General features: G+C 42.9%; 1 protein-coding gene across 8 annotated transcripts in view; it reads right to left on the bottom strand.

Moving 5' to 3' along the window:
- Positions 1 to 26,147, bottom strand: part of st3gal3a (ST3 beta-galactoside alpha-2,3-sialyltransferase 3a) — a 198,184-nt gene that overhangs the window by 44,041 nt on the left and 127,996 nt on the right. For all 8 annotated transcript variants that reach the window (XM_037115135.1, XM_037115137.1, XM_037115139.1 and 5 more), the window contains one exon: positions 1,638 to 1,824. In XM_037115135.1, coding sequence (XP_036971030.1) covers positions 1,638 to 1,824 — 187 coding nt within the window. The remainder of the gene's footprint in view (positions 1 to 1,637; positions 1,825 to 26,147) is intronic.

Raw genomic sequence — 26,147 nt, 5'->3', positions numbered from 1 at the left:
CACCGAGTTAGGAGGTGGGGCGTGGGGGTGGGCTAGCAGCTAGCTACACACGAACGTCCACAGATTCCAATTCCAGTTTGTTGTCCTCGCGTACCCGGATCTCCTCAGACCCGAACAGACTCAGTCCGGACTCGTTTAGTCTCATTAATCCACAAAAGTCAGTTTAGATGCACAGAACAGGACCAAACTGCCAGCAAAAGCCCGGTAGTGCTGCTGTAGTTATAAATCCGCTTGTTTTGGGCTCTGCAGTGATTGGCTCTGGTGCACATGTGGCTATAATGGCTATGGTTAACAATGCTAGTGGAATTCGTAAAGCATTTCTGAAATTATTAACAGTATCATTGTAGTCCAAACAAATGCGATGATATACACCCTTGAACCACACAGCAGCCATGTTGAGAATCTCAGGTCAGTCTGATCCTGATCTGCAGAGATATTTGAAGCACATATACTGTACATACACAGACAGACAGAGATTCCTTGCTTTTATAGAGAGATGCTGCTATGGCAGTACGTAAACATGCAGCGGGCCCTCTCCATCCCAATGCTGTGTGTCCAGCATATGGCATATTTGACTTAATCAGGAGGAAAGTACCAAGTGCTAATGGGGGTGTTTTCATAGCACTCCTGTTTCACAGGTAACAGTGTGTCTTCAGAACACACCCCTTGTTTTCACTATTTTGGATTAGCCCAGTGGTTCTCAATTATTTTTTGTCATGCCCCCCCTAGAGGACAGAAATGTTTTCATGCCCCCCCGAATTGAAATACTATTGAGAATCTGATAATATTTATTTATTTATTAATCTGAATGAACCACTGTATTAGTTACAGCATTTGATCATACAATCACCTGATTGTCAAATGGTTTCATGCTGTCCTTCCAGAGTTCTTGGGCATAAAACACAAACACATCTTTTCTCATTTCCGACTGTGTTCACGGTAAACCCAAGGGCTATGTAAGCATTGTCATATTTCCTGCTCCACAGTTCCCAACGGAAGGATTAGCAGAAGAGCTTGTGTTTGTCTCTTTTTTGAGGTTTGTGTGCTGGTGTCAACACAGCATATTTATTTTGAAAAGTAACTGGATGTTATATTGTTATTTTGGCACTTGACTTCCTGTCTGCTCGGTGTAAAATTCAGCTGAATTGCTGCGGCGTGCTCTGGCATCCACCAGATATGTTCGGCTCCGGACTGCCGGAGCTGGGACAGAGCAGATAGGCTGCACAGTGGACGTGCTGAAAGTTAACACATAGACTTTTAAAGTGAAAGTGAAACATATCAGCGGCGGACCCAACGCAGCGGACACGTATCCGGTGGAAATAGGCCAACAAAAAGTTATGTTTGGTCAGGGATCAATCACCTAATATGATGCAGTGACCCTCTTAACGGACAGAAGTATGATGAAGAACCCAGCATAAGGCTCAATTGATGTATCTCGGATAGCCACAGCAATCCAGATGCTCACTGATACACAGAAGAGTATCAGTGAGTGGAAAACTGTCCTCACAGGGGAACCTTTCTGCACCGCATTCACAAACACAGGAGATTTATTCAGTATTCAGGAGAGCCCGACTGAGTGAGTGAGGGTGTCCTATTACCAACTGTCTGGCTACAACTGCATTCTTAAGCTGCCTTACCAGCCTCTGGTTGAAGACCATGTGTCGAAGCCACTTGAAGTCCAGAGCTTTAAAGGCAGAGAGGACAAACAGGGACTGTCTCTCATAGCGGTCTGTCTTCTGGATGGCACCCTCTGGATAGGTTATCCTCATGGTGGTCTTGGAGCCTACGTCTTTCTCAAAGCCTTTCACTGGTGCCTCATTTAACCTGAAGCAGACAGATGCAAAATCAATCATCAGATTGACTGCAATCATGATTTGTAATCCAAATCAAATACATTTTTAATTTTATTTTGCAATTTTGTAAAAACAAAAAATGTTGTCATATTATAACATGCAAAAGCTTGGATGATCAAATCACAGTATAACAATTTCCCAAGGCTCTTTTGTAGAATGTAACAGTTGTCTTGGCCTAATGGTGTAAGACTTAAAAATGTGTTTACTTAAGGTAACAGAATATTTCATTTGGTTGTGTATGACTGCTGTATGTTTGAGGTGGTGGTCGGAGGGGTAGACGTTGGCGTTGACGCTGAATGGCATCCATGCTTCCGTCAGTCTGCCCCAGGGCAATTGTGGCTACTATCGTAGTTTACCACCACCAGTATGACTGTGTGTGAATGAATGGAATCTTGAACCCAGTAAGAGGGCTTTGAGCATCTAAAAAAGTGCCATAAAAATCTAATCCATTATTATTATTATTATTATTATTATTATTATCATTATCATTATTATTAACTTCAAGGAGAGGAGAGAGTCATAAAGCAAAGAAAGGAAGTGGGAGAAAAACTAAAAATAATGTGAGGAAAACTGGTTACGAAAAGATGAGATTTCTTTCAGTTCACTAGTTCTTTCTTTGTTTGTGTAAAAAACATTGTTTGGTTCATTGGTGTGTAAATTTGCATACAGAGCAGGGAAATGAGATCTGATCACAAGTCAAACCCTGAGACCATATATGTTGGGACGAATGTTAATGTCAGGTGTCAGCTGACGGTCGTAAAGTTGTCCACTTGTGATTGGATCACCTAGGATGAATGTTAATACCAGGGGTCTCATTTATATAACTCTGAAGAGAATCCACACTAAATGTTTTGTAAATATAATTGAGGAAATGTACGTATGCCAAAAAATGTTCATATTTATAAAAACCTGGGGTATGGCAAAAAGTGTAGAATTTTGTTTCATAAATCCCAAATCAACTTTAAATGTTCAGACATGGATCTGCTTCATACAGCACCCTCTAAACACCCACATTCAACCATAAATGGTCAATGCAAAGTGCCTAATGAATGTTAATGCTTGGAAATGATCCTGCTGATTGACAGTTAATAAGAATCAATCATCACACTTTCACGCTGTCCTCCTGCAGTGCGAGGACAGTCAAAGTCTGTGTGTCCAATATGCACCATTACACACGAGGGTCACTGCAGTATTTATATTTTATCAGACTGGCTGCTAACTCCCTGCCAAACAATCAGGACAATCAGTGGTATCCCTTCCTCTGGGGTATCATTTGAAAAGGGAAGTTTGATACATGAATGGAGTGTAATGATTGTGACTTTATTTTCAGGCTCCGATAACACAATACTTATGCGCTGCTGGTGAGGTTGCACTGGGTAAGAAATCAGAAATCAAAAGTTCCTTTATAAGTCCTGCAAATGAGGAAAATTGAGCATCACAGCAGCCAATGGACAGTTCAATTTCAATAATCAATAATAACAGTTACTAATAATAGTTACAAATAAACAAAATGATAAAAAGGTAAGAAAAAGAGCTAGAGCAGCAGTCGAAATAGACTTGTATATACATAATATGTACAAATATAACAGTGTAATTATAAACAGTGCGAGAAGCGTATTGTTATTAACAAACAATAAATACGAGCACGAAAATTGAGATGTTGCTGCTCCAGCAGACTACCCCATACAAGATGGATGATGCCACCACAGAATCATAGAAAGAAGTCAGGAGTTTACTCAGTCAGGAGTGCAAGCCAAAGGACCTGAGCTTCCCCAGCAAATGGAGTCTGCTCTCACCTTTCTTGTATGGCGCTGCAGTGTGATCAGTCCAGTCCACTTTATCATTCAGGTGAACTCAATCATCATCTCAGTAGGCGAGTTCAAGATCATGCGCAGCACTGCTTAAATCATGATGCATGCTGGTTCAAATGTGTCCACGATGACGTGAATGGAAGTGGTTTCTGCACCGCATTTGATGTTACATGACCTTAAGTTATCTTGGGAGCAAGGCGGCTACAAATAAGTTTAGCAGTTGCTCTCCACGTGCTGCACGAGTCTTCATGATGTCAAGACTTTACCCTAATTGGCTCTCATCTATGCTGACCTAAATGACGTGTGTTTTGATGAATTTCCATATCCATAAGCGCCTGTACCTATTTTCTACTCAAATATCACATACTTTCAGATAAGTAGCAGCCATGTGGCCGCATCTATGGGGTAGTCAACATGAATGATTGTATAGAATCCTTCATGTAACGCAACAACCCTGAAAGATCAGAATCAGAATCCTTTTATTGTCATTGCACAGTGTACAACAACATTTTAGCAGCATCTGTTTATTCACACAACATAATTAGAGTAAGAAGAAACAGTACAAGGCATTAGTGCAATGTAAGCATATTTAAAAAAGTTGACTCGGACCACGCGAACCATGGAAGCCCCAAAGGACAATGGGCTCGGGGCAAAAGTGAGGAAACAGGCCAACATCTGAGCCATGGTATTCGCTGTAATGGGACGTGCACTGGAAGTGCAAAAGGCTGAATGTGTGCCGATTTGGATTTATTGTACTAAGCCCCGCACACATTGACCACTAATGACCACCTTCAAGATATGGACTCAGGAATGGCCCTACATCATACCGACCAAAGTTCGTAAAAATCGGTGCAGCCGTTCAAGAGATATGAACTTCCCATCTTTTTAGCGCCCGTTAGTAGCCAAAATTCGCCAAATTCGGCTCATCCCTTCCCAGTGTAATGGCAACCAAGGAAGTCAAATTTGGTGTTAATAACATTTAGTGTGACTAAGATATCAAGCAGTTTACATTTTTTATAGCTAGCTACAGAAATTTGTCAATAATTTGCAAATTTTTTGACCAAGCAAAATTCTTTTGATAAACTAAGATCAAGTCCAGCTGAAGAGTGTACATGCCAAGTGTCACGCAGATCGGCCAAAATCCCAAGGAGGAGGAGTTCGAAAAAGTATGTTTTCTAGTTTTGGCGATTTAGCGAAATGGTTATAGGCAGGAGTGGGCGTGGCCATTGCAAAGTGATTCAGCTCCATTCAGGGAATCTAGGGAAACAAGGTTTTGGAATGTGTGACATGCAGTGTGGGAGTTATAGGCAAAACATGTTGGCCTAGGTTATAGTGCCCCCTGCAGGCGAATATATGTAGTTTTTTTGTGCCCGAGATATTTGCAGGAGTCTGGACCAACCCTCCAAATTGCACCGCCCTCCCTTGCACGTTTAGCCCGCAGCACCACTTTTAGCTGGAGAAAAAAAATCTTCACAATTACAATAGGGTTCCTATCACTGCTGGTCCTTGGAAACGCATATGCTTGCATATGCAATCCCTTGGCCCCTCGGGCTTGGCCCCCTAATAAGAATAAGAATTAAAGCTGCAAGCAGCTTTGGACGGGCCCTCGCAGTCCACGCGCCTCAGGGCATGCTGCCATTGGGGCATGCTGCCGTCGGGCCATGCTGCCGTCAGGGCTTCTTCACGCAACACCCTCCACTGAAGGAGTCGTTCCTTTATAATTCAGTGGCCTGCTACTGCCGGTATGAAATAATGTACACTGAAATTAGAAAAACTGTGTGAACTGCTGCATGATTCCCGGACAAAGACTGAGTTGATGGTCCGCTTCTGGAGCTGGCTGAAGAAAATGTCCACAGGAGGCATGATACAATGAAATAGTTTCAGGAGGAAGCTTAAGGTATCATCATCCAGTAGCCTCACAAACCCTACAGCTTCCTGCATAGTGGTAAGCTCAAACTCCCCTGACAGATTCAAAACATGATGTGATGATGATGTCACTTTTGTGAAGTCTGATCTTACTGTGCTTGCTCTTGGGAGTCTGTGTACCACCACTCTTTCAAGCAAACTGGTTCTCTTGGGAGATGTTGAAAAAAATCCAGAGAATCCAACCAGGCCAGAGAAGAACAGATTTACTAATGGGATGTGAGATGTCACCTGCTGCATGATGAAAGCTGAAGAGGAAGAAAGATGAATATTTAAAAAGCTGAAAAGGCAGAAAAGCTGAGAAGTAAGAGCACTGAAAGAGCTTAAACAGGTGAACAATTTCACTGGCATGTGATATGCTGGAGCAGTAGCAGAGCCAAAGTGGAAATGTCCCCATAAGAAAGATTGGGAAAAATTCCTCCCAAACTCCTGCAATTTTTGAAAGCAATGTAATGGTTATTGGCAAAATATTTATATATTGAGTCCCAGGAGACGTTGCTGAACTCTGTGATGCTTTCTTTTAATCTGGTAGAGTTAAAAATGAGGGTGGCAGAGTGACAGACAAAACAGGTACCGGCTGCTCTCCTCCAGAAATTTAGGATCACAGTTAACATTGTGGCTTATGGGGGAGCTGCTGGAGTTCTTGTCACTCTAGGACTTCTGCAGCCAAAAGTGTAAGTCCTACATCTGAAATAAGACCATCAGCTGAAAGCTAACAAGATGTCCTACATTTCTATGGATATAGTGTCTATGTCTATGCTCTACACTCTAGAGGTTAAGTCCTGCCCTCTAGCTCGCGCACAGACACACTCAATACACACCGATTAGAAAATCAGAAGACAAACTAAAAATCCTTAAAACTAAAACTGTGATGATTTCAAAACCGTAAAGGATTTTTAAACACTGAATACATGCTCAACAGTTCAAAGTCTTCTGACTCTTTAAAAGTTGGAATGGTGTATGTAGCTCAAAGCATGAGGGATGATGAGAGGTTGAAAGTCGATAAGTTTTGAAGAGGATTTGAAGATTTCCCCATTTACTTTCCATTCACAATAATTAGACTGCGACCAGAGTGCCACCTATTGGCAGATTTGCACCAAATTTTAGACAGACCATCAGTAGGCCATACCACACAATTATGATAATCGGACAGTATTTTGTAAAGATACGCAAGATTGTCTGCTTTTAACACAATATGCAGGAATTTGTTGTTTTATATTTTAGGCGTTTAATGGACCTTCTAAATTTTTTAATAACTTTTTGTCAGGAGGGTCCACAGATGCGTCACGCAAAGTTTGGTGTAAATCTCTCATATTGCCTAGGAGGAGTTCGCAAAAGTACATTTTTCATTTTTCATAATTTTGCGAAAGGAAAATTACAGCAAAAGTGGGTGTGGCCTACATCACACAATTCGGCTATGTTCAGGCAGTGAAAAATGTGATCATTTGGGAAAAAGAAAAATAATAATAATTAAAGTTGCGAGCAGCGTTGGACGGGCCCTCGCAGTCCACGCACCTTGGGGCATGCTGCCATCGGGGCATGCTGCCTTCAGGGCTTGTTCAAGCAACACCTTTTGCTGAGGAAGTTGTTTCTCCATAATTCGGTGACCTGCTATTGCTCATATGAAATATTGTATGCTGAAGTCAGAAAAACTGTGTTAACTGCTGCATGATTCCCTGGACAAAGACTGAGTCGATGGTCTGCCTCTGGAGCTGGCTGAAGAGAATATGCACACGAGGCATGATGCAAAGAAATACTTTCAGGAAGAAGCTGAAAGTATCATCCTCCAGTAGGCTCACAAACTCTCTAGCTTCTCGCTCAGTGGTAGGCTCAAACTCCCCTGATGATTTCAAAACACTGGATGATGTCACCTTTGTGCTAAAACACAGTGTTCACGGCATGGATATGGAAGTTCCATCTTACTTGGTTTACTCTTGGGAGTCTGTGTGCCACCACTCTGTCATGCACACTGGTTCACTGGATCTTGAAAAAAATCCAGAGAATCCAGCCAGGTCAGAGAAGAGCTGATGGTATGTGAGATGTCACCTGCTGCATGATGAAAGCAGAATGAGAGATGCTTTATTCATCTGTGAGTGTAAATTGCTTGTGTTACACCTGCTCATAGTCAAGTGAAAATATGCAGGGAATTCACTGGAATATAAAAACATCAGTGTATTTCTAAAAAGGTTAGGTAATGTCAATTGCTGTTTTTTATTCCTACAAATGTCATATTTACATGTCAGAATGTGGATGTTGTTAACACAGCTTCAACATCTAACTGTCATTTATCATCATAGCAACACCATTACATTATTAGTAGCTAATTTAAAGCACTTTATAGAACTCACCTTTATAAAGTTGTGTAATTGCATCGTTTAAAAAAAATAATTAATTAAGAAATACGTGCTTTTGTTTTGAAATGAGACAAATCGGATATGGCGTGTGTTAGCTCCGTACGCTTCACGTAGAGACTGAACAGCGCCTGTAGCGGTGATGTCACCTTGTTAGTTTGATTCCTTCTGTCATCGAACACCACCGAAAACGTCCATTAACATAAGTTCTTCAGGAGTGGTACGTTGGTCATATGTCATTCACCTGTAATAAAACACCTAATATAATCATATTAAACGTAATCAACAACAAATGCCATTGGTAACACCGATACATGTCATGGTAGTTGATTAAGTAGTCAGACATTGTTTTGAAATTGTCCGGATGTCGTAAGGTATTGCTGGTTAGCTAGCGTTAGCTATAACGTGCTAATGCTAGCGTTGCACTCTCCGGTGAAGTTCAGCATTGTCAATGACCCTGAGGTGAAGGCGCTCCGCCAGGAGTGGCAGGTCATGTCTGTAAGTATTTAACCATGCGATTTATATCGATAGCCAACAATGTTATTACCGCTCCAACCATGAACTGTGAAGCTTTGTGGCAAGGGTGTACGCAGTGTCTGTATAGATGTAGACCTGATGCCTCATATAGCAGGTTTTCCCGTTGCTGCTATACCTCTGCATGTCCACAATTCTGGATGTGACAGATGAGCCCCGTAAGGTAACACAACTCAGTGCAGTGAACTTTATAAGGTAGACTTATAAGATATATTTTAACTTAGCTACCAGTGATTGTAGTGCTCTTGCTGTGATGATAAAGGACTTAAATATTGAAGCTGTGTTTACAACAAACATATTCTGATATCTAAATGTGATATGATATTGTTTTCAGTAACACTTCATGATAAAAGTTATAGTAGGCTACTATTATAAATATGTAAATATATAGTTATATATATGGTTATTATCTGTAACGTTTATTTATGTTTGGGAAATGTTTGTATGTTGTGTATGTTGCAGTACTCTTGCTTGGATGAGGCGGTGCCACGACAACATCTTTACAAAAGTTCCCTCGAAATCGGGGAAAAATTCCTCAGGGTCACTGGCAGCTTTGCTCGTAAGCTGAATGCTTCTTCAGCAAAGGTGGAGTGGCAGAAGAAGCAACACCTCTCTGACAAGGCCACTATTGAGAAGCTACGAAGTGAGTTGGCTCAACTCCAACAGAGTTTGAAGCCTCCTGCATCTGGTAAGTTCAGTTAGTAGCCCTTTTACACTATTCATTATCTCTGGAGTGGTGGTTTGCCAATTCACACAGAAAGCTGGCGCTTCAGCTCCTAAAGAGACGTGATGGTACACATCTTGTTGATGTTGGTGTTTCGCAGGTGTCCCCCTGTCATTCTAAACCTGAGGACAGTTTGCAATCATATGGATGCTGTTATAATGCGTTGTGATTGAGATCCTGACTGACCAAACATTGTGGAAAGTGATGAAGTTACTTTTTTCAAGCTAAATTACACAATACATAATCACCATTAGTAAAGTGGACATTGTTGGATTCCCTCATTTGCGGGGATGGAGGCTGTTTTCTGGGGGAAACTTCCCTGAAGTCTCTGTCGGGACGGCTGACGGTTGTGTTGATTTATTTTCATCATAAACACTCAGTGACTTAAAGTTTTGTGCTGATGACAGACAGAAATGTGATGAAGTGTTGGGAGGACCGGCATAAGGACGGACGCTTCTCCATGTACAGCTGTGGTATTTTTTTCCTCATATAAGTTGCCATAGACAGTTACAGTTACTGTGTTACTTTTGTTTGGTCCTCTAACATTGCTTTGTGGGACATCTCTCTTTATTTAGTTGAGTGCAGTTATCAGACTAGTCAGACCGACATGCCCCTGCTCCGTGCCTCTGACTTATCCATTCACAGTGGTTCGGTTCACTAATTATGCGGCCCTGATACTACCTGCAGAGGCGGATCAGAGCCGGAGCGAAATTTCACCCCCTCCACATCTGACACTTTCACACGAAGGATGGTGCGAAGAATTGGTGCAGGATCTCGGCATGCAAACAGCAGTGTGAATGAGGCTACTGTTTGAGTCAGCATTATATGCAAAGTGTGGGGAAAACTCTAACATTTCTCCTTACACTATGATTGTGACCATTTGCAGAAGTTACAGATGAAGAAATGCTCCAGGTGTTGGAGGAGGGTAAGTCACATTCAAGCTGTGCCTTTTTATAATTGAATTGTAATAATGTATTTGCCTGTTGTTTATGCTATTTGTTGTAGGAATGGTGGAGGTTTTGGAGGAGGGTAAGTTCTAAATGTGTTAGTTTAGACTTCAGACTTTTATTCATCCTGCATGGGGAAAATTCACTTGTCACAGTAGCAGTTAGACAGACGCATAGATATACAATAAGTAAAGGACTTAAAATACTAAAAAGATTTGAATAAGAGAGAAAAGGTAAAATATAGAAAGCACAATAAGTTATGTGCATTATATACAGCAGGCAAAAATATGCATTATATGCATTTAAATAAATTGTCAGAATTTTGCCTTGTTGAAGCTGGTTGCATAAATGAATACATCGTTTGAAAATAAACAGACTTAGTGTATGAATATGAATATGTAACTAAAATAAAATAGTATTATTGCACAGAATAATTGCACAAGATGCCGGAGATAGAAGTGTAAGTAGTGCAAAATATATAGGTGCTTATGATGCTTTGTTAATGGTTATTGGTGTTGAACAATCTGACAGTTGTTGGAATAAATCACCTGTGGTAGCGTTCTTTATACACTGTGGGTGAAGCAGTCTGTTGCTGAAGGAGCTGCTTAAGGCCCCCACTGTCTCCTGTAGGGGGTGAGAGGGGTCGTCCAGAATTGATGGCAGCTTGGCTATCATCCTCCTCTCATCCACCTCCTCAATGGAGTCCAGAGGACATTCCCAGACTGAGCCAGGCCTTTTGACCAGCTTATTGAGTCTCTTCCTTTCTCTTTCTGAATTGTGGATGCTCAGAGAGTCACAGAGACATTTAAGCTGTGCCTTTATGTGTGAGTGTAATTGAATTGTAATAATGTATTTGCCTGTGTTGTTTATGTCATTTGTTGTAGGAGTGGCAGAGGTGTTGGAGGAGGGTAAGTTCTAAATATGGTAGTTTAGACTTGAGACTTTTATTTATCTCACATCAGGCAAATTCACTTGTCACAGTAGCAGGTAGATACACATACAGATATATACATTTAAATAAAGTGTGAGTATTGCTTTGTTGAGACTAGATTCATAAGTAAATCATGTTTAAATACAGTATTTTAAAATAAACAGACTCAGTGTATGAATATGTACAAAAAAGTGAATAGTATTATTGCACAGAATAATTGCACAAGATAGCGGAGGTAGAAGTTTAAGTAGTGCAGATAAGTAGGTGCTTATGGTGTTACGTTAGTTGTTGGAATTAATTACCTGCGGTAGTGTTCCTTCTTACACCGTGGGTTTAGCAGTCTGTTGCTGAAGGAGGTGCTTAAGGCCCTCACAGTTGCATTTAGGGGTGAGAGGGGTTGTCCATAATTGATGTCAGCTTGGCTAACATCCTCCTCTCACCCACCTCCTAAATAGAGTCCAGAGGACAATCCAAGACTGAGCCAGGCCTTTTCACCAGCTTATTGAGTCTCTTCCTGTCTGTATTTGAGCTTCCATTGCTCAGAGAGGGACAGGAAGAGAGTCAAAAGATTTTGATGAGACTTTCTGTTACATTAAAGCTGTGCCTTTATATGTCAGTGTCACTGAAGTGATAATTTATTTGCCTGTATTGTTTATGTCATTTGCTGTAGGAGGCGAAGATGTGGTGGGAGGAGTCTAAGGAGATTCTGTTTGTGTTTCAATTTTTGTTCATTTAATAAATGTTGTTTTAAATGTTGTTGTTGTTTGTTTTCTTTTGTATACAACATCTATGGTGATTAGGGTGTTAGGAATTGTCATAAGTGTTCACACACAAAACAGTGGTCATATTACCATTAGTAGTTCCAGATGTGTTAGTGTTAGCCATTAGTTATTTGTGTGTTTCTGAAAGAAGGAACTTAATTTTTCTGATAGTGTAGTGTTGCATGTGAGAGGTGGTTTGTTTTATAATGACAAAGTTGAATTAGTAGTATGTACAACTATTTTGTTATATTGGTTAAAATAGTCATTATGATTTGAGAGTAGAATAAGATACACATCAATTGTGAAAAAATTCCACTGTCTGTGAGTGCAGCCAGCGTGTCTTGGTTTGCAAGAATTTGACACTTGAATCAACAGAACCAGTCATAAGGTGAATGTCTGAGAAGTGTCAATCATGGCTGTGTGTACACTGTTGGTAGCCCCCTCCTTTGTGCAGTGTATGTCAGGTAGTGCTACTCACCCGTGCAGTGCATCCCCTCACCAATACTGTTTGGCGGCATGGCGATTGGTGACGACTGCTTTACATAATGTCAGTACATGACATTTGGAGGTTGTTTTTTTTTTCACATCATACACTACAACATCACATATAATCGAAGGGTGATTTATAGCAATACATAGTGGACACAAGCAGAGTTAGTCAGTCCCAAAACTTTTATTCCATTTTCATGACATTTGCAGGATTCGTAGGTGTCTAACGGTGCCAAAAGCCTGTTCATCCCTGCTTGCAGCTGTAATTTTTCCTCTGATTTTGTCAAGACCTTATGATATCCTCCACACTAGCCATCTGAACATATGAAATTGCTGATTACCACTTTCACTGAATTTTTAATTGGCTAATGAACTTTGTAACAGCTGTGGTATTCCCGATGAAAATTGAATGGCATAAGAAATTAATGGGTAATACTAGATTACGTTCATTCATTACATAGAAAATATCCCCACGCACAGATTTCTCCACGTTAAACATACATTTCAGGCTGAATAATTAGGTGTTATTTGTGGTAATCTGTGACTTTCTCACGCCTATGTGACCACTTGGTAGCCACACTCTCCTAACAATATGTCATACCTCTTCATTATGGCAACTACGTTCGCACAAAACGCTGGGCAAAAGCAATAGAGTGTGATTTTCCCAGCTTTCTAATCCGATGTGAGTGCATCACTAAGTGACTTTGTCAAAAAAGGCGTGACATCACAAGTCCACTGTCAAACCTATCCGTATTCATCGCGTTTAACTTGACCAACGACCTAAACATAACAAAAAACAACCTGACGAAAGTGACAGTGTAAATAACCTAGACGTCTCCCTGTGCCGGCTGATATACGTGTGGGAAGTACTGGTGTTTGCACGTATTATAACATTGGCTGCCTGTCAATGACACCTTATCGCTGTATTAGCTGGAGTTACTCCAGTCTCGGTCCCTGTCTGTAGTAAGTGGTGTTGATTTAATAGTTATTTTTAATGTAGCATAAATCCACATTATTGTCGGCATGAATACTCTTTATGTAAGAGATAAAAGCAAGCAAATAATTTACTTGCAAATATATTAATTCTGTATTTTGAGGGTGTGCGTGTTGTCTTCTGGTAGTGTCGGACTCTACAATTAATTTAATGTAGTGGGGATAGGCTACAAGGAGCATTTCAGCATCCACTAAACATACACACAGCATGTGTTTATTTCACACATTTATAGGAATATAAATAATTACTAGTTAAATATTAATGACCAATGTTTCTTTTTATCACAGTGTCAACCAATAACATACAACTTAGCTGGTCTGCTGACCTTGCTGCGCAGTGATTGGTTGGATGGATTTGACCTGCTAGTCTATAAAATACCTCTGCGCCCCGTTAACGGTCCCTTTAGCAAAAACCTTTGGAGACGAAAGTCCAATCTGGAGTTTGCTAGGGTTCTCACTGAGACAGACTGAGAGACGGAGAATACATATACATACACGCACACATACAAACACATACTGACATTTGCACACATTTCGGACTAAAACAGCAGCATTCTTTTCGTCATACAGAGTTCGGACTTGCTCAACACGGTGAGTTAATTTTGAATTTATAAAGCGTTAGCATAAGACTTAACTGCTTACTTCAGTAAGGTAAGTTATGTGTGCATGTGCTGTTTTTTTTTAACACTGTTGGTCAAGGTTACTGTGTCAGGAGAGAGCTAGTTAGCAAACGTTATTAGCAGTGCTTGTTAGCAGAAACCTTAAAGTTTTTTTTTTTTTCTAAGGAAGCTAAAGTTTCTGAGACTTCTCCTGCTGTGATTGTTGCAAGTACACGTTTTGTAGGACATTACTTTGGTTTGCTAGCCAAATCAGCTATAAGCTACTAGCAATGCCAGTCTTTAGACACTGTTTTAATTTAATATAAATATTCATTTTAACTCCGTCACTGCGCTGTGATTGGCGCAAGCATATTTTGAATTTCGCGGTTGCGCTGTGGTTTCTTTTGTGATGGAAAAATTCCTTTTCATTATGGGTTGATGAATTTTGAACTATTTTGTTGAATATGATTTCTTAAAGACATTTATCTAACTTGCTTCATGTGACTGATATGTTATGCAAATGCATGAACACCTAACCTCTGCCCTATATGATTGTAACAGAGTCACGAACCAGTCAAAACTCAGATAGAAAGTCGTCTTCTTGTCTTATGTTTTATGTCTGATAATTTTATGCTTTGCACAGAGTCCCAGGTCATGCGTCATGAAGTTTTAACTTTACGTCTTGTGTCGATGAGAAGCCTGTCTGATTGGGATAGTCGTATGTACGTGTGTGTGTGTAGCTTAATCACTGCTGGCACCGAGAGTGCTTGTCTCTTCCCCTGACCTTGTTGATATCTGTGTATAAAATTGTGAACACTCCTTTACTCGGGGCTCATTCACTCAGCTCATGAATTTGACTGTGTGGTGAGTCCATCTGCAGATGGTTGGATTAAACTTACCGAAAAGACAGATCTGACTTTACTCTTTTATTGACAGAAATTTCCACCACAATTTGGCGACGAGGATGGGATCACTTCTGTGAGAGAGCGCCTTAAACTCAGTGCAGACGGTTCAAAGGGTACCCGGGAGCTCGGACTCCAAAACCTCAACCTCGCCATCAAAGGAGCAGAGACGTGAGGGCCTGACGCCTGAGACAAGGTGGCTCCCTCACAGCTGTGATCTACAGAACCGTGTGGAAGCTGTCTTCTCGGTAAGCCAATATTCAACAGACCGTCGGTGTGTGTGTACGTACTTCGATTCTCGCCACTTTTGGGTGGGCGTGACAGGTGTGTCAACAGGGCAGGTTTGGGTTTCGAACCGCTGTAGAATCAAGGAAGCTTCAGAAAATTTGTGTGTACGTACTTGAATCGATTCTCGCCACTTTTGGGTGGGCGTGACAGACGTGTCAACAGGGCAGGTTTGGGTTTCGAACCGCTGTAGAATCAAGGAAGCTTCGAAAGGGTTTCAGTCCCTGTGAGTTTTTCTAGAGAACTCTGGTTTGTGATAGAGAGGAACTGAGAGCCAGCGAGCACTGAGTTTTTCCTTCTTGGGAGTAGAGCAAATCACGTGGGAAATTGATGCCCGGATTTGTCCCTCTCTCTCGTTAGGGGGAAAGTAATTTCTCAAAGTGGGTCGCAGTGCCAAGGGCCTGCTCAGACACAGACAGAACTAACTTTTCATTTCTTTCCTATGCATCTTTTTCCTTTCTTTCCCTCCTCTGAGTGACTGAAAAAAAAAAAAAAAAAGGGTGCCGGACGGAAAGGGAGTGTGCATGTGTCAGTTTTCTATCCCCAGTGGGTTTTTCCCGAAGTTACAAATTCTGCGGATTGGGTTTTTATTAGAAAACAGTTGTTTAGGTCATTGCATTGCCTTTTATCCATTTCTTTTGTTGATTTTACCGCTCCATGGTCTCATATCCACTCGAGTGAAAGAAAAATAGTTTTAACAACGCCTTGTGTCCTTTAGAAATTTTTAATAAACAATTCGGGGGTAACAAAAACCAAAATGGGTTCAGGAAACAGCAAAATTCAGGGGGACAACGATTATCCACTCAAGCTGACCTCCCCTCACATTCAGTATATGAATGCCAATTACGGTAAGAAGAGTGTGGATCAACTTGATGTGTGGGTCCGAGAGTGTGGGTTTCCAAGTGCCGGCAGTTTTAGCACCAAACAACTTGCCACCTTAAAAAACAAACTAAAACAAATGGAAAGGGAAAGCAAGGAGGAAAAAGGGAAGAGCGGAAAGAACAAACAGACATTTGAACCTGATTGGGAAGCTTTCACAAATTGGCAGGAGGAAGCTTTTCACAGGGATAAGAACAGGCAGGCAGGGCCAGCTCCTCTAACCTCTCAGTCTCAGTGTCTCAAACTAGATCCCGATCTGGACTCGGCTCCGGCTAAGTCGTCTGCACCATCTGCACCACCTGCACCGTCTGCACGCCACGAGAGGACTCCAGGGCCACCGGACGTAAACTGGGAACCAGCAGCTGGGATGTCCTCCGCGCCGCCCACCTTCCTACGACACCCACCACCCGTCGTACGACGAAAATTCCACCCAGGGCGGGGCAGAGCGAGGCGATTGCTGGTGGTTGAGAGCCTAAACACACCACCACCATATGCCACCGTCAGCCACAGCCCTCACCACACACGGAGCAACTCTGTGTACAACTTCCAGGCTCCCATGGTGGAGGTGGCGGGGAGTGAGGGTCGAGTGCAGCTGGTTTATAGGCCTTGGACATACAGTGACATGAAGGACGCTGCCGCATCGCTTCCAGACGTCTGCAATGGGGGAGCGGAGTTTGCGGTTCAGCTCATAACCTTTTGCCGACAGTTCAAGCCCACCACTGCTGAACTGCAACGCCTGCTGATGGTTCAGATGGGTACAACGTGGGCCCGAGTTGCGGGCGACTACCCCGTGGAGGACATTAGGGTAGAGAACTCTGACTGGGCCAGCAACGACAATTTGGTATACAAAGACGTCATTGGGGGACTATGTCACAGAATCAGACAGACCTTCCCTCTGAAATTAGACATGGGGAAGATTTCTGCCTGCAAACAACGTGACGATGAACTCTTAGCGGACTATCTGGTCAGGCCGCAGGCCACACCACACACAGTGGCCTCGCAAAGCCCTGAGTCATGGGAGGTATCCATGAAGTCACTCCCTGGGAGGCCCAGCTACGGGACCGCTTCATGAATGGCATGAAGCCAGAGATCAACAGAATGGTGAGAGAACAATGTGTGAGCTGGGACAATGCAAATCTCGAAACCGTTGAGGAACGGGCCAACCACGCAGAAAAGTTCCTCAACGATGAAAAGAACTGAAAGGCGACAAGCTTGACAGAAAGACTCCAATTGGCTCAGTTGGCATACTACGAGCACCAAGCGAGGGGTCGCGAACGAGGACGAGGAAAGGGACGCCGGGGCAGATTCAAAAAATGCCCTGGTGCCTGTCATAGATGTGGAAAAATGGGACATTGGCAAGACAACTGCCCAGAGAACGACGCAACGGACGACTGACTAGCTGGGGAGCCGAGTACAGTGACGGACGAATCTGGTTTTGATGCACAGGCTGGGGAGGAGAAGCAACCTATGCATCTTTCACGTGAGAGCACCAACACTGACACACACACACCACAAGAGATGTATGCCCTTACACTGCAAGCTATCACATATCTTGAAAATAAACACTCTTTCCTGCTTTCTAAACACTGTCCCGTGAATTTCATGGGGAGAGATCTAATGTGTGCTTTGGGTATTGGTTTAAGATAGACTCCGAAGGGGTTAGTGGTGGTTAGGGAAGCAGCCACATTCGTGAAGTATGGTAAAGAAGATCTTTTTTACTCATATCACTGGCAGCTCCCCCTCACAGCTCTTGATTCTGTAAATCACACCCTCCTGCAGACAGCCAGAGCATGCACAGCGCACACACGCAACACACACGCAGACATGGTGAGAGCACAAGACCTTCAGTGCACAGCACACATCTCCCTCGGTCCTGATACGAGCTTTGAAAAAAACTGGTGCAGGGAGAGACAGGGACAAGATAACTGAGGCTTGTGTGGTTGTATTGGAACGACTAAATGTGTGTTGCTTCTGTAACCTTGACGGATTCCCACTCTCAGCGTTTGTTCTCGGTACCGAACTTTGACCCTCACATTCCATTGATCAAACCAAAGGGGAAAGGGTGGCAGGAATTGGGACCATGGACCAGGGCATGCAATGATGCAACAGGTTGGACACAGACGTCCGATCCACATGTTGAGTATCACCGCAGTTTGAGAACATACAGAAAAAGGTTTTCAGCTGTAGTAACTGCAGTATGATCTGTCGAGCTCATACCTGACACAAAATGTTATTTGTCAAAATTTGTCAGGTCAAATAAGGGTTGTTTTGATTATTTTTTGTTGATGACGTCACTGAGGTACCAGAGTTCCGAGTCACCAACAATTTTTAACGCAGCACTGCACGACAATTTGGATTCTTTAAGGCTGCCCAGCAATAGTGCACTGTTGACTTATGTGGATGATCTGTTGATTTGCTCTCCCACCAGAGAAGCCTGTGTAGCAGACACAGTGGCTTTGATCTCCCATCTGGCTGATAATGGACACAAAGCAAGCCTGTCAAAGATGCAGTTTGTCTGTGAGAAAGTTGTTTTCCTAGGTCATGTGATCACAAGGGAAGGGAAGATTCTCTCTCCCTCCAGAATAGCTGCAATCCAGTCTATTCCGAGGCCTCTCACCAAAAAGCAGGTAATGAGTTTTTTGGGTATGACGTCATATTGCAGACAATGGATCCTGAACTACGCATAAATAGAGGCACCATTGGCAGCAATCGCCCATGGGAAAGGCCTCAATGCGAACGACGAAGTTGACTGGACAACTGACGCTGACAAAGCATTCACTGACCTCAAACTGGCCCTGCAGTCTCCCCCGACTCTGGGCCTGCCTGACTGCTCACGACCTTTTACCCAGACAGTCGACGAAAAGGGTGGGTACATGACTTCCGTATTGCTACAAGACCACGGGGCCGCAACAGGCCTGTAGCGTACTTTTTCATCAAAACTTGATTCAGTGGCGGCAGGCTTGCCTGCCTGCCTCAGAGCTGTGGCTGCTGCAGAGAAAGCAGTGATGGCCTCTCGAGACATTGTAGGGTATTCTGATCTGACACTGCTGGTACCCCACGCTGTCTCCTTGATTTTGCTTAAGCAGAAAACCTCTCATCTCTCAGCTGCTAGGTGGCTGAGATACAACACCATTCTGCTAGAGCTCCCAAACATTACTGTGAAACGATGTACAGTTCTTAATCCTGCTACCCTTCTTCCCACAGCTGACGATGGAGAGGCGCACGACTGTGTTGCTATCATTAATGAAGTCTGCTCTCCCAGATCTGATCTGCAGGAAGTGCCACTTCAGGATGCAGACCTGGAACTGTTTGTGGATGGCTCAGCATCAAGGGACCCAGGGACAGGAAAGAACCAAACAGGGTTTGCAGTCACAACATTACATGATATTGTTCTAGCTGAACCTCTCCCCTTAAACTATTCCGCTCAAGCCGCAGCGCTTGTAGCCTTAACAAAAGCATGCACATTGGCCAAGGACAAGTCTGTTAACATTTTCACAGACAGTCGTTATGCCTGGGGAGTTTGTCATTCATTTGGCCAAATTTGGGCAAACAGAAAATTCCTGACGGCTTCAGGAAAGCCAATTGCACATCACACATAGGTTGCCTCCCTCCACGATGCTCTGCTGCTACCAAAACAAATCGCTGTCTGTAAATGTGAAGCTCACACTAACAAACCCGACCTCATTTCACAGGGAAACGCCAGAGCAGACGCCGCTGCGAAGACAGCAGCTAAGCAGCGACTAACAAAACAATGTGTTGTTATCCCTGCCTCACCATTGACATCTTTCGCAGATCTGCAGGAACTACAAGCGAAAGCCACTCCACAGAAGAAGGCCAACTGGAGGCAAGCTGGTTGCGCTGTCAAAGAGAATGTTTGGTATGGTCCTAACAACAAACCGTGCTTGCCCAAATATCTTTTTCCTCACTATGCTAAGTTGACACATGGACGAGATCATGTGTCAAAAGGGGGAATGATGAGTGAGATACAAAGATATTGGTTCACAACGGGCTTCTCAGCCTTCTCCCAAACTTTTTGCAAAAGGTGTGTGATCTGTGCCACAAACAATGCAGGGGAGGTCTTCGGACGCAACAGGGCGCCCATCCACCCCCTAAAAGACCATTTGATCATTTACAAATGGATTTCACTGAACTAATGCCTAGTGAGGGAAAGAAATACTGTCTCGTGGTGGTTGACATGTTTTCTAAGTGGGTGAAAGCCTTCCCTACATCCAAACAGGATGCGGCAGCAGTTGCAAAACTTTAATCACAGAAATCATCCCACGTTGGGGAATTCCAGCTAAAATTTCCAGTGATAATGGCACACCTTTTGTAAATACAGCCCTGAAAAGTGTGGGGGACTACTTAGGTATTGACCTAAAACAGCACTGCGCCTACCACCCAGCAAGCGGAGGTGCCATAGAAAGAGAAAATGGCACCCTGAAAAACAAACTTGCTAAATGTTGCGAAGAAACAGGTCTGTCATGGACCAAAGCCTTGCCAACCGTCCTCATGCACATGAGGGCTAGAATCAGAGCTAAAAACAACCTTAGCCTTTTTGAAATCTTGTTTGGTCGACCTCTGCACACCGGGATTGGGCCCGGCACGAGACAGCTCCCAGGGACAGGTCAGTGTGAGGATGAAATGTTGCGTTATTGTGCAAACCTGTCCTCTGTTCTTTCTGATATTCACAAACAGGTCAAGGACGCTCTGCCTGCCCCAGCAGCCCACAAACTGCATGATTTGGAGCCAGGGGATTGGGTCGTCATTCGAGATCTCAGGAGAAAGAACTGGAGAGCTCGCAGATGGAACGGGCCATTCCAAGTGCTTCTGACCACGGAGACGGCAGTGAGGATCGCAGAGAGAGCCACCTGGGTTCACGCCAGCCACTGCAAACGGGTTCCAGAGCCAGCGGACGACACCTCACAGAGCGTGCTTATTGTAGAATAATCATGACTGATGTTTGAGCATGTCTTTTGAGCTGTGAAAAGAATCTGTTTTCCAAGCTGACTTGATTTTTTTGTCCTTCACTATTACTTACGAAGGAATTTTTTTTAATCTAGTCTGTAGTGAGCATAGTATGCTCAAAGGGAGGAATTGTGATGGAAAAATTCCTTTTCATTATGGGTTGATGAATTTTGAACTATTTTGTTGAATATGATTTCTTAAAGACATTTATCTAACTTGCTTCATGTGACTGATATGTTATGCAAATGCATGAACACCTAACCTCTGCCCTATATGATTGTAACAGAGTCACGAACCAGTCAAAACTCAGATAGAAAGTCGTCTTCTTGTCTTATGTTTTATGTCTGATAATTTTATGCTTTGCACAGAGTCCCAGGTCATGCGTCATGAAGTTTTAACTTTACGTCTTGTGTCGATGAGAAGCCTGTCTGATTGGGATAGTCGTATGTACGTGTGTGTGTGTAGCTTAATCACTGCTGGCACCGAGAGTGCTTGTCTCTTCCCCTGACCTTGTTGATATCTGTGTATAAAATTGTGAACACTCCTTTACTCGGGGCTCATTCACTCAGCTCATGAATTTGACTGTGTGGTGAGTCCATCTGCAGATGGTTGGATTAAACTTACCGAAAAGACAGATCTGACTTTACTCTTTTATTGACAGAAATTTCCACCACACTTTCAACTTTGCGTCGTTTTACGCTGTGATTGGTTAGAGTAAACGTTTGAACTTCGCGGGTGGTGTTGCACTGTACTGCAGACGGGCAGAAAAAGAGGAATGTGTATAGCAGTGGTTCTCAACTGGTGTGTCGCTACCCAAAAGTGGGTTGCTGACCTGTTTTCAGTGACTGGCCTGCCTTTGCCCGGGAAACAACAACAAAAAAAAATTTAAGAAAAAAATTGTGTGCTTTTTTTTTTGAAGAGGATATTCATGTAGAGGAATGCAATCTATCCACACTCCATAACAGTAGGTTACCTTAATGCCCTGTAATGGCGATTGGCACCCGCCATTTCACAACATAAAAGACTTGCAAAGTTTGTTTTTAAGTGCTAATTGAGCATGGCAAAAGGTAAATATGACACTAAATATATTAAATATGGATATGTGCCAAAAGTCATGGAAATCATCAAGTTGTCGAGCAACAAACCCAATCAGCTGGTGTAGCGGTCATGTGACTGCACGCTGAAAATGAAATTTATGGAGGCATGGCTCCAATCCGGTTTATTCCCCCGCCATGGGCAACCCTCACCGTTATGTTTTGAGTCCGCCAAAGGCAGCATGGTAGACAGCTGGTGTTGCGAGGCCGGGGAGTTCCCGCAATAATCACATGATCACCCACAACCACAGTTATGGTTGTGTCATAAAAAAAAAAAGAAACAACTGTGGGAGGTGTTCCCGATCCCCTGTTAGTCTCTTTTTTTAGATGGGTGTGCTGGTGTCAACACAGTGTTTTATTTTGAAAAGTATGCGGAAAACCTATTGTTGTTGTTTCGGCTGACTTCCTGTCTGCTCAGTGGTAAATTCAGCTGAATTGTTGTAATCAGGTAATCAGAACAATTCATTTTGTATACTTGAATCTTTTTGAAATTTAGTTTTTGTTTAATTGACTTTGGGTTTGTGGAGAAAAACTACTACTGAAGAAATTGAATTGTTTCCATAGTGCATTGTTTGTTGTCATGGTTGCACTTCTTTATGTATTTTTTTATCATTTTTTTATTGCTTGAATAAGTGACTGAATAGTTTTAATATTACAGTTATTGAAGTGCTTGAGAAGTTGAACATTTTCCTTAATTTGGGTCACGCCTTGTCATTAATGGGTGATGGCATGTCTTGAAGCCACACCAGTTGACAATCACTGCTATAAAGGAAAAAAAAAACAAGTTGTTGAGTTCACCCTGTACTAGGGTCTTAATTTAGCAATATAATGAAACTGTAGAACCACAATTCAGCAGCTGTAAAGCTTTCCTCAGTAATATTTGTGTTCATTAATATGGCTATGTATCGGGGAGACTGTTACTGTAACATGGCTACATGGAAATAAGTTGTGTTTTTAAAGTAAATTGTCACCATTTTAGTGTAGTATTTTTCAGTGTTGTATGAATACTTTGACTTAAGTGACAATTGTAATTCTTCTTCTTCCATCACTGGTTGCTTGTTAAACGTGTGTTTAAGATGTATTTGTCTAATTATTGTAGGCTAAAAATGAGTTGTAATGTCAATATTAATCAATTGTCAACATGTTATTAGATGCCACGAGGCAAGTCTTTTCGCCGTTCGGAGGCAGCCAAACGGCGTATGGCAGGACGGCGAACGGTTGACATGGAACCGCAGGAATCTTGTTGTTGTATTTTCTGTTTATCAATAGAGTCTGGCACTGGTCAGCGCCATGCTGTGAGCCAATGGCCAAAATCTTTGCTGACAGGTCGTCAGCACAAGCTGGTTTTGCTGTGTGAATCCCCTGGCAAGAAGGTATAACAATAATAATAATAATAATAATAATAATAATAATAATAATAATAACAGCTATTATTGGTGATTTTCATTCTACAATAATCCAATCTTCTTTTCCAGTTTGTTCTTATCGGTGATTCCCATCTACGTGCTATCGTAGATGGCTTTGTTCCGATGCCAAAGGGCTCTCTCCTTTGGCCTCATGTGCACGCCTGGGGCCTGTGCGATGCAGCTGAGGACGGAGTTGCTGCTGTTCCTCGGACTCCTCACGCAGTCCTGGTCATTGCACCAAGCAACAACCTGACATCCAGCAGGACCATCGACGAGGCAGGGGCAAACTTTGCTCAGCTCCTACTCAGTGCCTGCTCGAGATGGGCTAACGTAGGTTTATTTTCCATTGTATTAATTGATATATTATCATAGTTAATTAATTTCAAGTGTTTGCAGAATAACGTATATTTATTAGCTATGGCATTATCAGAACATTTTTATTTTGTTATTAACAACCACTTTACAGGTGTGTCCAGCCGACACCAAGATCCAACACAGGTAAGTGTGACGCTAACCCCATTCCTTGCAGGTGTGCAGAGTCCCTGCCGAAGGGGTGTGTTGCTGGTAAGTGTGTAAACTGCACCGGGCAGTTCTGACACACTTACGTCCATAGCATGTGGTGTTGCAGCAGTTATGAGACATGTCATTTTTCCAGTGTGCACATGGAAAGGGACAGATATTGACAGCATAGGCATAGAAGGTGGCAAACTGGCCAGGGACATAGTTGAAGCTAGGCAGAACGGTGACACTAAATGGTTGTGCGAGTCCATTGAAGAGCAGGCTGTGTTTGGCAGACAGTGGCAGGTGGCTATTCCTCCTCCAGCACCTAGTGATTTAAGTCGCTGGAGGGGGACAATGTGATGCATGAGAAGCTGCAAGAGCATTTGTTGACACATGGTGTGTGTCTGTTGGACCTCAGCGGTGCAGTTAGTACCATTATTCATCATGGTGACTATCTTGTGGTTGTGGATTGTGGCACGCGTGATGCATCTGGGATGGCATCTGGTACTGGCTCATCTGTGGTTGTGTTCACCACATGCCTTGCTAACTTGATGCTTCACATCAGTCAGTTGTGGGAGTCTGTAGGTGCAAAGTGGAATGCCGTCCATGGCATTTCTGTCATGGCATATCCAGAAGATAATGACAGGGAGGCTGCTACAGGTGAGACTGTTGATGTCGGTGCTGCAGCAAAGTTTGGAGAAAGCATTTCAGTCAGGCCAGAGACTGATGTCAGTTCCATCAGGGGAACTTTTCACCAAGGGGGTGCTCGGTTCCTATACAGAGGGCTTCAGTGTATGGCTGTAAGTTTGGTTGCTTTGGCCAAACACAGAATTGATAGTGTGTTTTCGTGGCAGTCTGGCAATCTGGATAAGGTTGTAGAGTTGGGGGACAAGCTCTACACATCATTGCGGGAAAGTAAGTCCATCAGTGGGAGGTCTGAAATGCTGTGTGTTCCAGATTTGCCCAAAAGGTTCATCATTGATGAACAGGAATTTGAGTTTGAGTATGGTGACTATGTTTCTGGTGACGCTGATGTGGTTGAGGGCAGCTTGTTGATGCAGGTGTGTACACCAGTCTCAGGAATGGTTTGGGAAAGATGTGTAGCAAATATGACACATGCTTTCTGACTGTGAGTGGCAGCACATGTGCTATCATTGGTCGAGATGGGCAGTATGCAGTTGTTGACTCCCATGCACGCGGTGCAGATGGCATGGTAGATGAAAGCGGGTTTAGTGTTGTTGTGTATTTTAGTTGCCTTGACCGTGTGTTTGATCACATTTGCAAATTTGCCAGTGCAATGATCATTCCAAAGCTGTTTGAGATTGCTGGTGTTTGTGTCACTCACAAAAGTCAAAGTGCAAATGAGGAAAGTAGAGAGGTTGAGTTTGGTTCTAGCTTACCTTTTCAGCCAGCACTTAAAGTGTCGGCTGAAAAGGTAACACTTGACAGCAGCAACAGTCAGACAGGTGTGAAACGCAATATTTCAGTGGGTGATCGTGCATCCAAAAAGTTGAAAAACAGGGATGTTAATGCAGTTAATTCAGATGTTTTATTTGTCAGTGATGTGACAAATAAAAGACTTGAGTTTAATCCGCTGCATAGTGATGTTGCACAAGCTTTGTGCAAACAGTTGAATGTGGAGTCGGAGAAAGTTGATCTGGTCTCGACAGGTTGGTGCGTTAGGGGCTCCTTGTAGGAATGAGCAAATAGTTGGTGATGGTAATTGTTTCTTTAGAGCGGTTAGTCAAGCTGTGTGTGGCACACAGAAGAATCATAGAAGAATTAGATTAGCTGTGTTTAAGCAGTTACGGGCCAATCCTCTTGCATATACTTTGCGTCGTGAGTATTCGTCAATGGCAGATTATCTGAGTAGATCGCAAATGCAATACGTTGGTATTTGGGCCACTGAGGTAGAGATTCAAGCAGCAGCAGATTGTTTAGGAGTGAATATTTTCACGTATTGTGGTGATCGCTGGCTTGAATACAGTTGCAAGAATAGGCAGTTGTCCAATCAGGCAGTGTATTTACAGAATTGTAACGGTAACCATTATGAGAACGTGGTTTGTGTTATGCAGCCTCAGATGCAGATTTGTTATCGGTACTGCAAAGTGAGTGCGTCTTGTTCCGGAGGTTACAATTTTAGACGGCAAAGTAGAGAGCGTAGCGTTTGTACTGAAAGTTCAAGTCCAGTTGTTACTT

Source organism: Acanthopagrus latus, chromosome 11, assembly GCF_904848185.1.
Source record: "Acanthopagrus latus isolate v.2019 chromosome 11, fAcaLat1.1, whole genome shotgun sequence".
NCBI lineage: Eukaryota > Metazoa > Chordata > Actinopteri > Spariformes > Sparidae > Acanthopagrus > Acanthopagrus latus.
This window is presented reverse-complemented; position numbering and strand designations above follow the sequence as displayed.